A 15,829-nucleotide genomic window follows, 5' to 3' on the forward strand; every position below is an offset into this window, starting at 1 on the left:
AAAAAAAAAAAAAAAAAAAGGAGTCAGAAACGACAAACTCTGGAGGACTTTCTGTTGATCCATTGTCCTTGATGCTGATGCCCTCAACAGAGAAGAAAAGTCTGGCAGAGTGAGGCTGGGATCCATTCCAATGCTAGGTTCTTACTTTTACAGTAGCTTCCACTGCTCCTTCATAGAGAAGGGGAGAATGGAATGGAGGCCCTATTCCAGTCCTCCTTCATCTGTGTCAGAGTCTATCGTCTATGTAATCAGAGTATAAGCAGGATTTGCCATTATCTCCTAGGTAGAATCCCTTATGTGCTCATGAACTCTCTTCCCAGAGAGATTGACTCAGTAGAGCCTGGAGGGCTGAGAGTGGCTGGGGCATCCCTCTGGAGAAAGGTAGCATGGCCAGGTCTCATGGTCTGAAGCCTTTTTTTTTTTTCCTTCTTCAGAGATTACTTCTCCATTAGGTGTGGCTTCAAAATAACATGACTGACAGTTACCAAACCTGAATGACCTGGTCAGATGAGCCATTCCATGGCCATCAAGAGAACAGACAACCATAATGGTGGATGTAGCCAGTGTGTGCAGCTTCAGGGAACGTGTGTAGGATTTCTAGGGTATGCCCTAGGTTTGCTGGAAATTGTTAATGAGGGGATTAATTAAGGTACATTTGCTTTGGAGTAACAACCTATCTGATGATTAAAATGGGTCTGGGCACCGTGAATACTAAAACACAGCTATTTACAGAAGGAGAGATGTCTTGAGTATTGCAAGGATGTCTGGGATGACAACAGCATGTGAAGGGGTCCTCTGACAAGGCTGTGTAAGCTCCACTAGTGTGCTTTCTGGATGGCTTGGGATGCTGTAACCAGTTCCAATCTCCTCTAAGGGAAAAGTATTTTCTCTTACAACGTGGGGCCAGGTAGACTTTTCTTGTGTCTGTATCTGAGAGAACTAGGTACAAGGCCTCTCTAGTGTCTCCCAGGGCCCATCACCCTTTCTGCAAGGTCCAGAGGGCAGAAGCACAGGCTATTCTTTACAGATACTATCTCAGCTTGGTGAGACTCGGAGAGCCAGTCATACAGGCTAAGGAGCCAACTGTTACCTGTGCTGATACCGAGAGAGCAAGAGGGACCCAAGGGTAAAATGCCAACTATGCCTGGGACCATCTGGCTCTTTGTACAATGTCCCTACACCAGAACTGGATCTGGCTACCTCTCTTGAGTGGCAGGCCAACCATCAGTTGCTGGACAGCACCAAACCTTTGGTGACAAAGAGGTTACTCTTTACAAATAATCCTTTAAGTTCGGTTCTTGAAAAAAATTATCACATTATATCAATAGTATGAGAAGAAAATTACATCCCTAACAAAATTAAAACCCACCACAATATGCCTATGTATGAAAAGCTGAGACAACATACTATTAATACAATAGAGGCATTAAATAAATAAAAAAGTTACTCTGAACAATTTCATTTTTACAAAGCTGAGAAGTCAGTCTTAAACTTACCACACTTCTCTATGAACATCAAGAGAAAAAGGGTCAAAATAAGCAGCCAATTCCTCCTCATGGTCTCTGACTTCTCAGAACTAGGGGGAAGAAAGAGCAAGAGAAAGGCATGTTAAGGTTAGATTAGCTCAGCTCTTGATGGACAACATGCTCTCTGACCCATGACAGGGAGACAGTTCATAAAGGGTTTCTCCTCCACACCTCTGACCTCACAGGCTTGGCATCACAACCTCTGGGAAGGAGACCCCGGAGAGGACCTATCTATGTTTCATGTAATAGGCAAAGCCACTCAGAGCAGCTACGTGGGTTGTATAAAGTCCTACTCCGAGGATGTGAACACAGCCTGCACTTTTCCCTCAGCTGCTTTCTGCAGCCAGTTAACAGGAAAACCAACCAACCAACCAACCAACCAACCAACCAACCAACCAACCACTGGCAGTGTACTTCTCTTTAAAAAAAACCTTAGGCTAGAGAGATGTCTCAGAGGTTCAGAGCACTGGCTGTTCTTCCAGAGGTCCTGACTTTAATTCCCAGCACCTACATGATGGCTCACAACCATCTGTAATGAGATCTGATGTCCTCTTTTGGCCTGCAGGCATACATGCAGGCAGAATGCTATATACATAATAAACAAACAAATAAATATTACTTCTTGGAAGATATGGACTGCTTCCAAGTGAAATTCAAACACTCTGTCAGCAAAATGTCCCCTAGTGCTAAAGGCTAAGGCATCTCTGAAGGAGAAACCCAGAACTGATGGCGCCTACTATGCTAAAAAGATCAGTTGGTCAAACACACAACTAGGCTTGTAAAAAGTTACAAGACAAAGTTACAAGACTTGCCATGCCCATCTTCTGGTGTGTGTGTGTTTACCATCTTGCACACCTCAATCAGATGGCACACTTTTAAGAGCCTCTACTATCCCCCACAAGAGATCTCCTGTGGCAGCTTCCCTTAGTCAGGTGTCTGAGGTAGTCCTGTTCTTGGTCCATAACCTAGAGCTTCCTCTGTGGGAAAACTCTGTTAATTAAGGTGGAGGTCCACCATGACTGGATAGCCCATGGGTTCAGCATAAGTGGAACTTCTCATTCTCTGACCTTGTCTGGGGAATTCGAAGCCCCAACACAGGTCTCTACCTGATGAATATCACATAGCCTTAGTAAGATTCCAGGATCAATTTCCTTCCTCTTGATAAGAACCTGTTCGGTGAGCACCTGAGATTCCCGAAATGCTTCCCCATGCTAATGGGGCATCTCTGTACCCTAAGCCCTCAGCCAATGACCTTTGACTATCCTGGATGTTCCTACCGTCAGTCCCCAAAACTTTATAAGCTTGTCTTGGAGTGGTCATTCACCATACCCACTCACAGGGCTTCCAAAACCATGCCCATCACTCTTTGTCTCTGCTCCCACTGCCCGCCCTCCCCCGTGGACCTAATTGGCCATAATCCATGAGAGTGGGGAGACTCGCATTCCTCAAGGGATAGCACAGATTCGACAAGGAATATGTTCCCTGGAGATGAACTATCTAGGTCCCAGGTTTCCCGTTTACTTGTATGATTCTGAAATACTTATTAACCTATGTTTCTTAATGGGGAAACTGGGACAGTGGTATAGTTACACCACAGAATTATAGTGAGATGAAATACAAGGCATGCATCCTCAAAGGGGCTAAAACAGGCTCTGGAGGTCTGAAAAAAATAGCTGTAATAATTGCTTATCTCTCTCCCAAACGTCATAACACACACAAAAAATAGAGCTTACCAGCTGTATTAAAAGTTTGAGGTGGATTGATAAGATAACAAAAAGTTGAGAAACAATGAGGTAATGTTATTACTACTGCCACCCAGGGCTCCCAGCAAGCTCTCACAGAGCATATAGATAGTTATTTTCCTCAATATTATTGAAAAAGACAAGATCCAGGTACCTTCTCATTCTCTGGGAGAATCAACACGAGCTCCTGGAATGGTCCTAGCAGAATTTACCCCCAACCCCAAGTTACCTACCTGCACATTCCTAAGCCAGATTCAGGCGGCGCCACATACCGAATAGTGCCACCAACACCAGCTGTCAGTCGGTGTCAGTGTTTTTGCTCACCAACACCCTGGCCCTACAACCTAGGGATGTGCGGGCCTGGGTTGGGGCCAGAGGCTAGAAACCCAGGCGCTGCCCCTCTGGTAGCGTAGGTTGCCCCTCTGAGGTGCGGGGCTGATGTCTGTTGGGGTGGATGGTGTCCTACCAGAAAAGGGGGTAGCTGTCCCGGTCGCGATGGTTCTCACCTGACAGCTTCCCAGGCTTGGTGGACCGACCTCACGGAAAGCTACAATCTCGCACCAGAAACCGCTTAGGAGTGTAAGGGACTCTTTGAGCTCCGCCGACTTTGTGTGAAAGAGGGGCCAGCTGTCACCTGACCTGAACCACCTGACTTGAAGCCGCGAGCCCTGTGCAAGGAGCTCTGGAAGTTGTAGTTTTCACGAATACAGGATGATAACGCTTGGTAGGGGTGAGGGAAGGGTGGAAGGGCGGAAGAGCATAGGCACCTTGGCAGGGACAGGGGCTCGGATGTGAGGGGCGATTTATTCTCTTATAGGGGAAGCAGGGTTCTCGAAGTCTCTGTTGTCTCCTTGAAACCCTGTACTCCCTGGTGAAGACCCTGGGACCCCAGGCACTATCCCGGAACCTCTGACCAGTAGATCCCGCCTTCTGTCGTCTCTTCACCTATCGCCGGAGGCCGCTGCGAGGAGCGCGTGGTGTCTGCTTTCCTCGACCAATAGAAGCGGTTAAAAGATTGACAAGAAAGCTCCGCCCCCTTACTGCCCTCCAGGGTGAAGTGTTCCTCGGCGTGCGGTTCAAGCCACCGAGCTGTGCTGTCACCACTGCCATGGCTTCGCGACCTGTCACTCTCGGCATCGACTTGGGCACCACGTCTGTGAAGGCCGCCCTGTTAGAGGCTGCACCCAGCCTCCCATCCGGGTTCGTGGTGCTGGCGAGCTGCGCCCGGGCTGCGAAGGCAGAGACTGAGAGCGCGGTGGCCGGGCCCCAGGTGAGGCAGAGCCCTGGAGCTGCCGCCCCGGGACGACCCTGGGGGCATCTCGGGCAACACCTTCCCGCGGAGAAGTAACCGAGATTGCCCAGTCTGTCGGACCTCCAAGGCCTGCTGCCCTTTCCTCCAGGGCCTCAAAGCCTGCTGCAGCTCAAGCTAAGCCGTTAGATTTTGCCCAGGGAGCTTTCCCACCTGCTGGCACCGATCTTCCCGCTCTCTGGCTTTTCTGGGGCCCCTGACCATGGCGCTGGATCCCTCTACTCTCCGCCCATCACTTTTTGTACTTTGAGCTGAGAGGACTTGCTTTCAGAGTGATAACCACAGGCCTGACTATCACGCTCGCCGCTCATGGCCCTGTGCCCTCTAGTTCAGGCATCATTTCCCACCCCACCCCGTAGGCAGGTTGTGCTCTGGAAATGAGACGTAGCATTAGGCTTCCCTCATGCCGTAGAAGTGCAAGTAAACTGATAATTTCACTTGGTTACTCAAAGAATTCCAGCCCCTGCTGAGCATCTCTGGAGGAAAGTTGTCAAAGCAGGTGGGAAGACACTGAGATAAACTGATGAAAATTTTAGAAAAGAATCAGACTGATGATTATACACTACAACCACTGGCTTTTGAAAACTAGAAGATAGAAAAGTACATATCCAGGGGTCCACAGGATGGTTCAGCAGTAATAGCAATTGCTGAGTGAGCCTGGCCACCTGAATTCTGTCTTCAGAACCTACCATGGAAGGAAAGAACTGACTTTAGAAAAGCTGCCCCCTGACTGCCACATGTGCCCCATGACAGGCACACGTTTGTGTGCACACACACATACATGTATACACATATATACACACACTATATAAATATATACACATACATATTTACATATATGTACATATATATACACATATATACTATATATGTTCACACACATACAGTATATATATACACACATACATGCATGCATATATATATACACACACTACACACACACACACACAAACATACTTTTAAAACAAATGCAATGAATTAAAGACAGTGGACTCCTTTGGAAGATGATATAAATAGACTCAGAATGGCCTCAGATTCCATTCCTATTTGTTTCCTGAAAGGGTCAGTTTATAGTCAGTGAATTCACAGATATGAATGTCAAGGTGAGAGTGTAACCTCTCACTTTTTTCTTGGCCTCAACTTGTTCTCTGATCTGAACTAGGTTCAGATCACTAAGGCTTCCTCCAGCCAGAAACCTGGGCTGAGTGCAGTACCCCACATTTGAGCTTCATGTCTCAAATGCTCTTGCCAAGGGTCTGTATTTGGTGGGATCACTTCTAATTTTCCCAGAGGCCTTCACATTTAATTTGGTTGGGGCCTCAGGGCATCTTAGAATGACTATTTGACTTCATGAATTACGACATGGAGAAGTTGGCTCTGATCCTGGGGAAGTGAGGAGCTGGGCCAAGGATTATAGTATAATGGGTTCAGGCACTGCCCTTTTCTTGTGAAACTGATGTCTCTCTCCCCAACCCCCACACTCTGTTAGGAGATAGGGTCTTGCTGGCCTCAAACTTGGATCTTCCTCACTTAGCTGAGATTACAGGTGTGTTCCACCCCATGCAGCTAGAATACAAGGTTTTGGAGGGAGACAGACTCTCTTGGTTGCTTGTTTCTGGCTCAGGCTCCTCAGCTGTAGGGTGCAGGGGTGAGTGGCTTTGAGTGAATTGCTGAGCACTCTTTTCAAGTCTGAAGTTCTAGGGCTTGATCTGGGTATGGACCTACTGATGTTTTCAACTAAGAAAGAGCAGCAACAATGGCTTTCCTGTTACAGTATGGGTGTGCCCATTGTCCCAGGGCTGCCCCTGCTCCAGCTCAACCCTAAAATGAACTGCTGAACACAACCTCCTTGTCTTGCCTTCCAGCTGGCTCATTTTCCTCCTCCGTGCTCTCCACCCTCACAACTCACTCACCCTGGACTCGTTTTAAACAGAGGCCCCTCTGTCCTGAGATGATGCGCCATCTGATGGCTGTTTGGGAACTTTTAAACTACCACTGTCCAACAGAAATGCAAATCACACATGTGATCCACACATGTAATTTTCAGCTTTCGAGTAGCTATTTTAAAAGAAGCAAAAGGAATGGGCAAAATTAATTTAATTTAAAAGTTGTTTATTTATTTATTTATTTAGAGACAGACCAACTACGTAGAACTGACTGGCTAAGAACTTGCTATGTAACAGAGCTCTACCTGCCTCTGCCTTCTGAGTGCTGGGATAAAATTAATTTTCATTATGTATATTTACTTAATGTATACAAAATATCTTTTTAACATTCAACAGTAGAGATATGCTAATGAGATATTATGCATTATTCATATTAACTCTGAACTAGTTAGTGTGTGTGCACATGTGTATGTGTATGCATGCAGAGGCCAGAGGCCAACCTTGCACTGCATTCAGGTTTTATCCATGACTGCCTCACCTCTTTTAAAGTATCTCTTGCTGGCCTGGAGCTTGACAAATAGGTTGGTTGTTGCTCCAGAGCCCTAGGGATCAGCCTGTTTCTGCCTCCCCAGTGCTAGCTAGTATTACAAGTACACAGCACAGCACCAGACTTTTTAAAACATGGGTTCCAGGGATCAAACTCAGGTCCTTATGCTTGTAAGTCAAGCACTTGACTGACCTCCATCTCCTCTGCCCTCAGATGTAACTTATACATATGAAACATTTCAGTGCAGACTGGACATATATGGTTAACACTGGACCATGTCGTAAGCAAATGACCCACTTACTTCTTTTCCCTTTTCCTTCTGGTCTTTCTTCCTCTATGTAGATTACACACAGGTGTGGACCTCCTCTGTGCCTCTCACTGCTGTGTACTTGGCTTCTTGTTTAGGGTCTGGGGCTGTCTGCTCAGGATATGCTCTTTACACAGTCCACTCCATCCACAGCTCACCCTTACTTATCTTCCTTCTTTGGTTTTCCTTTGTGTTGACCTGCTAGGCTAAGAGCTATCCTGACTATGCTTCCGTCGGTTTGTTCCCGGCAGGATGACATCCCCCCAGTATGGCACCTTTTTTGCTATGCTGAGAATGTTGATACAGGGGAAATGAAAGGTCCTAGCCTAGTCTCTCCTCACTCAAACACGTGGACTTCTCCATTTCTCTTAGTTGTGCCAAGACCAAGCTGCAAGCTGGATATTGGCTCCTTGGGAGGCCGAGGCTGGAAGGGGGATCGCTGGGACAGGAGTTCAGAGCCAGCCTGGGCAATAGGGCAAGATGGTTTGTCCCACTCCCCTCCTTGTCCCCCATAAAGACCAACCTACAAGGGCACTAGACCTGCCTTCTATCTCACTTGAAAGCTCGCCCTCAGGCTCAGTAGGGAAGACTGAGCAATGTAGCCCTCATGCAGAAACTTCTCTTTCTCGGTAATTAATCTCCATCCTTTGGGTTCGTTTGAGTTCCGAAGAGACTCATCTTACCAGCTAACTTCTCCTCCTCCATTATCATGTAGAACTTTCCAACTTCTCCACATTCCCTATTCTTCCTTCCTTCCTCCAATGAGTGGTAATATAAACTCCAGTGGGTCCTCGTCACCTCTGCTTCTCTCCACACTGTGATCTACTTCTTTATTTTTGTCCTCTTGCTTCTTAATAAATCTATTTGCATTTTCTCCTATTGAATCTGTGTGCAGTCATTCATTCCAGCCCACCAGGAATGGAGGGGAGGGAGGGGAATTTCATCTGCCACCGAACTGCCAGATACTTCCCTCTGTCTCCAGCCCTACCCTTCCAAATTCCTTGTTTGGAGACCCTCTGCTTATTTCTCCTATTGACGGTGGAATAGGCTTTTCTCAGCAGAGCTTGATATGTCAGCTGAACTGTCCAATGCTGTGCTTCCTCCCTTGTGTGGGGGAATGGGCCTTTGTTGGACAAGTCTCAGGCCAGCCCAGCTGGAGCTAGCTAGACCCTTCAGGTCCATATTTTGGGAATGATTCTTCTCTCTAAGAGATCCCTGGAGGCCTTCCCTCATTGGTTTCTGTCTGTTTGTCTGCCCATGTCCACCCTGTCCTGTTCTGTTTCTAGGGGCGGGAGCAGGATGTGACTAGAATCATCCAAGCCCTAAATGAATGCCTTGACGCCCTTCCCCGGCAGCAGCTCCGGAGAGTCGGGGGCATAGGAGTGTCGGGACAGATGCATGGCATCCTATTTTGGAAAGCAGGCCAAGGTATGCTGGGTGTGGGTAATGATCTCATGCTGTGGTCACTTGACAAGAACAGGGCTTGAAAGGGCTTTTGGACCAGGGTCAGGTTGTCCTGGCATGGGTATAGTGCCTTGCTCCTCAGAACAGCATATCATAGGCTGTCACCTGCATTTTGTGTATATTTTGTCTGGGTCAAATGTGTGATGAAGACTCAAACTGTCTGCTTGTGTATCCTTGTATGTTACTTGTGGACGTCAGAGGAGAAAGTGAGTTTGAATTTTCCTCAGGATTTAGTAGAGAGGATTTCCCATAGCTATCTTTTGATTGTGTCAGGGTCAACAGGATTAGCTGTAACTGGACAAGATACCAGTGGAAACTGGATTCGAGCATTAAAAAAAATATATATATATAATTTAATTTATTATGTTCATGTGGTGTGTGTGTGAGTGTGTGTGTATGTGTGTTCTTTTCTACTGTAGGTCTAGGGATGGAATGCAGGTGGTAAGTCTTGTCTATTACTTTTAGCTGTTCAGCCATCTTGTTGCCCTTGTGTATAGTTTTTAGTTATTTGTTTATTTATTTTTTAGTTTTTAGATTTGGTCTCATAGAGCTCAGGTTGGTCTTGAACTCATTATGTAGCTAACACTAGTCTCGACCACCTGATCCTCTTGCCTGTACTTCTAACTACCTAGGATGGTCCTTGGAAACCTTTTGTGGTTTCTAGGGATTCGACCTGGCAAGTACTCTTATCACTGAACTGTGCCCTAATTCCTTTTTTTTTTTTTAAATTTTTATTTTGAGATAGTGACTAGATAAATTGCCTAGGCTGGCCTTGAACTCACAATCGCTTAGGCAGGCTGAAAAAAAAAAGACCTTCCTGTCTCAACCTCCTAAGTAGCTGGAATTACAGGTCTGTGCTAGCAGCCACAGCTGGGTAGAGTTTCTAATCTTTACATAATTTCACATAATTCTAGTTGCTATCACTTTAACAGGCAAAACATTATTATTAATTATTATTATTATTATTTTCTTGTTACTTGGTCCTGGGGATAGGACCCAAGGCCTCATGCATGCTAAGCATGTACCCACAAAGCATCCCTTCATCTGTCATCTGAGGGAAGCCTGTGACAGTGCAAAGGTGGTGACCCATTCTGTGTGACCCTGTGGAGGAGTCCGTGCCAGGCAAGAGCACTTCAGGTGCCAGGTGTCAGGCTACAGATGTTTCCTGCATGACCTCACCTGTCTTTCTCAACAGCTTTATGATGCGATGCGTGTGACTGCCAGCACTGTGCAGATGGGGAACAGGAAGTTCAGAGAGGTTAGAATAACATGCTCGGGCCACACAGCAGCAATCCAGGGCCTTCCCATTTCTCACACCGAGCTTTGAAAGACCAGAACCACAGGAGAGCAGTGTTTAGGGAAGGGAGAGACTTCCCAACTAAATGTCCACAGAAGGAATGGGCCTTACAGCAACTCGTCAACTCCTTGAGTTGCTTGGCATTACTTTTAAAAAAAAAAATGATAGAAAATATCATATAGATATAAACTAGAAAGGATAGTTATATTATATTATAAAACTATCACTCAGCCTCAGAAATAGTACCCATTTGAGTGCAGATGGGTGTCATTTATTTATTATTTATTTATTGAGGTGGAGTCTTTGCACCCCCCCCCCCCAGACTCGTGGCACTGCACCTGGCCGAGCGTAGACACTACAAGCAGAGAAGTGGCTACCTGGGTTGATGGCTGAGGTGGTTAGAAGGAGGGGATGCTGGATTCATTCTGCCTGGGACTCAGCAACTCAGGTTCCCTGGGCTATGTGAGTGGTGACCCACCTTGTCTAGTGATGTCTAGCCTTGTCCCTTCTACAGGGCTGGGTATCTAGGAAGCCCCTCCCTCCCCTGTCTGCCGGTTGTCAGGTCCTTTCAGACAAGCTGACTGCTTGGCTCCAAGCACCAGCAGGAGGGGAATGAGGGCGCCAGAGCGACCTCTCCTAGGGAGTCTAGGTTGTAAAAGCTTTTTCAGTGCTCTAATTCTTCATTAACAAGAATAAATGTCCTTTTAATACTAAAACCCTTCCTAAAGGGGAGAGCAGAGATCTAATGATTGTGGTCTGGTCATCTCTGCCTTCTTTTCTCGTGTCTTCTGGACTCGGTACCAACCACACAAACCATCAGCCACATCACTGGAAGTGCTGCTTAAAATTTCACGGAGCCAGCCTGCTGCCTTCTTGTTTGGCTTGTGCTTCTGGGAAGGAGGAAGCGTGTTTACTGCTGCTGATTCCTGTTGATGGAGTCCAGCAAAGTCAGCTTTGGGACCAAGTTGTGCCATTTTTAATGGTGGCCATAATTCAGGTTGGTTTTAGTACCTACCACATGCAGGTCCTGTACTGTCCCCCTGGGAGACATAGCAGTTGAGTGTAGAAACCCGTCCCTTCCACCACACGGCCAGCATGGTCAGACGTCTGCAGAGGGCTAAGTGCTTCAGTGAGGACACAGGCAGTCTAGTGGGAGGACTGCGAGCGATAAGCATTTCTGCAAGGCCTGTGGTTAGACCTGTTTTCAGAGTCCACTTTCAGGCTCAGTAAAAGAGGGAGAGAAAGAGGGACCATAAAACAAAGCTAAAAGGCAAGCCACAGGTGGGATAAGAATATCTGCTAATGTAGAGTAGGCGAAGGACAGACGACCAGCAAAAGAAAGTCAGAGGGACTAAGGGTTCTGACCAACAAGGGTCCCTGCAAGAGGAGCTACTGAGGAGACGATACTCAGTGTCACCTGCAATTAGGAGAATGCAGATGTCAACAACCATAAGACATCGTTTTACACCCACTGGGCTGAGAGAAACCAGAAGGCATGGGAATATCAAGAGTTGTCTAAGGGGCGGGAAACTGGTGTATTAGAAATGTCGCTGCCGGTATTGAACTGGTGTAAATTCGCAGAGCTGTTTTGGAGAGCAGCTTGGCAAGGCCCGTTTAAAAAAAAATGTGGCTGCTGTGTCTCAGACATTGTACTTCTTGGAACAGGTCCAGGAGAAGTTTTGGAGGAGGCATTGTCACCGCCCTTCACTGCAACTTTGTTTATGATGGTAAAAATGTGACATTCACCTGGGTGGGGGGAGAACCTCATTACACGCAGTCTGGCCCATGCTGTGGGATGACATTTGGTTATTAGAATAAGGCACATTCAAGCGTACTGACACACAGAGAACTCAAAGCATGTTATTGGGCAGCGACAGATACAGTAGAGTATTCTTGTTTAGACAGATACACCCAGGCCAACTCCACAAAACAAAACCTGTTGTGTGAGTGTCAACAATAGACAGTGAGAATACAGTGATAAGAAGGGGGGGATGGGCAAGGAGGACCTTTGCCCTGCCTGTAATATTTGAAGATTTTTTTTAAAAAAAAAATTGAGAATATGCTTATTTATTATGTCATTAAAAGCTCAAAAATAGAACAGCTCTCTACCAAAGAGAAGGAAGAAGAAAGGAGGGATGGGGAGAGGAGGGACCCAGTGGGTCAGATTCTAGGAACAGGCTTCTTATTCTTAGATTTACACTCCTGATTCTACCAAACTGATCATCGGGCCCGTGAAGCTGGGCAAAATTTAAAAGCATCCTGCTTCATTTTTTTCTTATGTGGGGATAACAATCACAGAATCAATTCTCAGCACCCATAGAGCTGCTCACAGTGGTCTGTAATCCCAGTCCCAGTGTGATCTTGTGCCCTCTTCTGGCATGCACAGGTACTGCATGCATGTGGTGCACAGATAACACAGGTAGACGAAACATCCATACTCACTAAAATAATTACCACATAGAGTAAGTGAATTACTATCTTTAAAGTGTGTCACTCTATGGCACATTATAAGCATTCCATTTTTGTTTTATAATAAAATTACAATTCAAACAACGTAAAGATGGGATCAAAAGAGTTTTGGAGACAGATGAAGGGGTTGAGGTAAGAAGCCCACATTTAGATTCAGGAGGCAGTGCAGCTGTGGGAAGGCTATCAGTGGAGAAACGGCCCATTCCTGTCCCCACCTCGAAGGGACACATAACACCAGGCAGATGTTGTAGGTCCCAGATGCCCCAGTTTCCACCTGTACTCTCCATTTGCTGGGCTGCATGTCAGGAATACTGACAGACAGATTGACTGACCAGGTCCCTTTAGAATCTTTGCTATCTCATTGTTTCCTCTATCTGCAACATGTGTCCCCAGCTATTTTTTTTTTTTAATGAGAATGGCTGGCAGGTTTTTTTTTTTTAAATAAAAGATGTATTTATTTTATTTATATGGGTGCTCTGTAGCTGTCTTCAGATACACCAGAAGCAGGCACCACATCCCACTGCAGATGGCTGTGAGCCACCATGTGGTTGCTGGGATTTGAACTCAGGACCTTTGGAAGAGCAGTCAGTGCTCTTAACCGCTGAGCTATCTCTCTAGTCACCCCCATCTATTTTTTTTTAAAGAATTATTTATTTATGTATTTTATGTATGTTAGTGCTCTGTCTGCATGTACATCTGCATGCCAGAAGAGAGATCATCAGGTCCTTTTATAGATAGTTGTGACTCACCATGTGGTTGCTGGGAATTGAACTAATGACCTTTGGAAGAGCAGCCAGAGCTCTTAACTGCTGAGCAGTCTCTTCTGCACCCCCTGACCCGCCACAATCTCTTCTTGAGAACACACTATCAATGACCTAAAGATCTCCCACTAGGTTCCATCTCTTAAAGCTTCTATCACCTCTCAACAGTATGAGATGAAACCAAGCCTTTAGTACACGAACTTTGGGAGACATCCTAGCCCCAACTCTATGTGCTCTTAATGTATCCTCTCATTTAATGTAGACAGTGTCACACAGACTGACCACACATGGGATTCCACCCAGAATCTCACCTTTAATCCTTTCGAGAACCCGTCATAAAAGTGTCACAAACACTAGGATCCAGAAGTGCAGCGTTCTAAGTGCTTTCTAGTTCTGAATTTCCAAATGGTTGTCACCAAGATACTGAGCTAACACTACCTTTGTTCCCATGATTGGTTTCAGAGGTATCATAAGAGGGGGAAAACCCACAAAATGGGAGAACACTGTGACAAACCTTGGGGTAATGTGGACTCATTTGATCTGTTGTGAATGTATGTGGTAGTTTGGTCTGGGTAAGAGACAGCCAGCCAGGGGAATTCTGGCTTCCTCAGGCCACCACAGTCCCATAGGAACATGGGTGTCTCCAGGGATCAAGGAAGGTGTTAGAGAAAAGGAGTTGTCCTCATCCAGCTCCAGAGTTGGTGACTTAGCATCTAAGGGTTCATTTACCAGCATTTGATCTTGGGGGCCAGGTGGGAAGCCCTGGCATGAGGAGACAATTTGTGTGGCACGGATAGATTGCCTATAGATCCACCCAGGATCCATGCATCCTTCCTTTGTACTTTAGGGCAAGACCTGCCCCACAGATGTTCCTGGGCGGAGTAACCAGTGTTGCTGAGCTCACAGACTAGGATAACAGACACGTGAAAAAGTTTTCCTCAAGGAAAATATTGTACTGGGTTAATCTGATTGTATAAGACAGAACTCTTAGACTAGGAGACACTAAGAATTTAAAATTAGTTCCATATTAGCCGGGTATAGTGGTGCATGCTGGTAATCCTAGCACTCAAGAGGATCAGGCAGGAAGGTGGTGTGGTAGAGGCCAGCCTGGGTAACATAGTGAGACCCAGTCTACAAAATGTAATTTGGCACCCTAGGTGAGGGTTAACATTGCTGTGGTGAAGCACCTTAGCCAAAGCAATCTGGGGAGAAAAGGGTTTATTTGGCTTAAGCATCCTCATCACAGTTATCAGCAAAGGAAGTCAGGACAGGAACTCAAACAGCAGGTTTCTGGAGGCAGGAGCTGATGCATGGGCCATGGAAGGGTGATGCTTACTGGCTTGCTCCTTGTGGTTTGCTCAGTCTGCTTTTTTATAGACCCCAGGACCATCAGCCCAGGAATGACCCTATCCACAACAGGCTGGGCCCTTTCCAATCAATCACTAATTAAGAAAATGCCCTCCCTGCTCACCTACACCCTGATCTTATTGAAGCATTTTCTCAATTGAGGTTTCCTGCTCTCCACTGACTACAGTTTGTGTCAAGTTGCTGTAAACTAGCCAGCACATATACTAAACAGTATTAAAGGGAGATATGTCAGCAAGACACCACAAAGGAACATATAATAAGAATCAGGGCTGGGTAGTGGTGGTGCACGCCTTTAATCCCAATACTTGGGAGGCAGAGGCAGGCACATCTCTGTGAGTTCCAGGTCAACCTGATTTACAGAGCTTGTTCTAGAACAGCCAGGGCTACACAAGGAGACCTTGTCTCAAAAAGGCAAAATTAACGAAAAAGAACCACGAAAATTAGGTGTGAAAAGCACGGTAGGCGAAACAGAGAAATTAATAATAGAATGGATGAAACTTTAGAACAAATATCAGACTAAAAGGTCAGACTGAGATCTGTCATGGACCTGGTGAGATGGCTTGGTGGTTACAGGCTTCTGCTGCCAGGCCTGACAACCTGAGTTTGACCCCCAGAACCCACAGGGCAGAAGGAGAGAACCAACTTTGCAAGTTGTTCTATGATCTTCACACTCACTTTGGCATGCAGATGTACAGATGCATGTGCACCCGGGTTCACACCCACAAATAAATAAATACACAAGTAATTAAGACTGAAGACCTGTCAGAAGGAAGATTGAAAGAACAAATATCTATCAATCATCTATCTGCCTACCTATCCATCTACCATCTATTATCCATCTGTCCATCTGTCATTTATCCATTGACCCATCTTTTATCTATCTGTCTATCATGTATGTATGTATTATCTATCTTTTTGTGATTTATCTGTCTGTGATCTATTTGTTGTCTATTATTCATCTATCATCTATCTGTCTATCTATCTATCTATCTATCTATCTATCTATCTATCTATCTATCTATCTATCATCTAGCTATCTTCACTTATCTCTCATCTATCGCTCCATCTTTGTCTATGATCTATCTATCATCTATCTACCATCTATCTATCATCTATCTATCTATCTATCTATCTATCTATCTATCTATCTATC

General features: G+C 45.8%; 2 protein-coding genes across 3 annotated transcripts in view; one reads left to right on the plus strand and one right to left on the minus strand.

Moving 5' to 3' along the window:
* Nucleotides 1-4,092, minus strand: part of Ctns (cystinosin, lysosomal cystine transporter) — a 15,862-nt gene extending 11,770 nt beyond the window's left edge. Inside the window, exons 1-2 of the mRNA XM_021176528.2 lie at nt 3,775-4,092; nt 1,497-1,576 (exon numbers count right to left, since the gene is read on the minus strand). Of these exons, the coding sequence (XP_021032187.1) occupies nt 1,497-1,557 (61 nt within the window). The 5' untranslated portion in view covers nt 1,558-1,576; nt 3,775-4,092. The remainder of the gene's footprint in view (nt 1-1,496; nt 1,577-3,774) is intronic.
* Nucleotides 4,093-4,283: 191 nt separating this feature from the next.
* Shpk (sedoheptulokinase) overlaps nt 4,284-15,829 on the plus strand; it is a 25,912-nt gene continuing 14,366 nt past the window's right edge. For both annotated transcript variants that reach the window (XM_021177975.2, XM_021177976.2), the window contains exons 1-2: nt 4,284-4,538; nt 8,604-8,745. In XM_021177975.2, the coding sequence (XP_021033634.1) occupies nt 4,377-4,538; nt 8,604-8,745 (304 nt within the window). In that variant the 5' untranslated portion in view covers nt 4,284-4,376. The remainder of the gene's footprint in view (nt 4,539-8,603; nt 8,746-15,829) is intronic.

Source organism: Mus caroli, chromosome 11 (assembly GCF_900094665.2).
Source record: "Mus caroli chromosome 11, CAROLI_EIJ_v1.1, whole genome shotgun sequence".
Classification (NCBI taxonomy): Eukaryota; Metazoa; Chordata; class Mammalia; order Rodentia; family Muridae; genus Mus; species Mus caroli.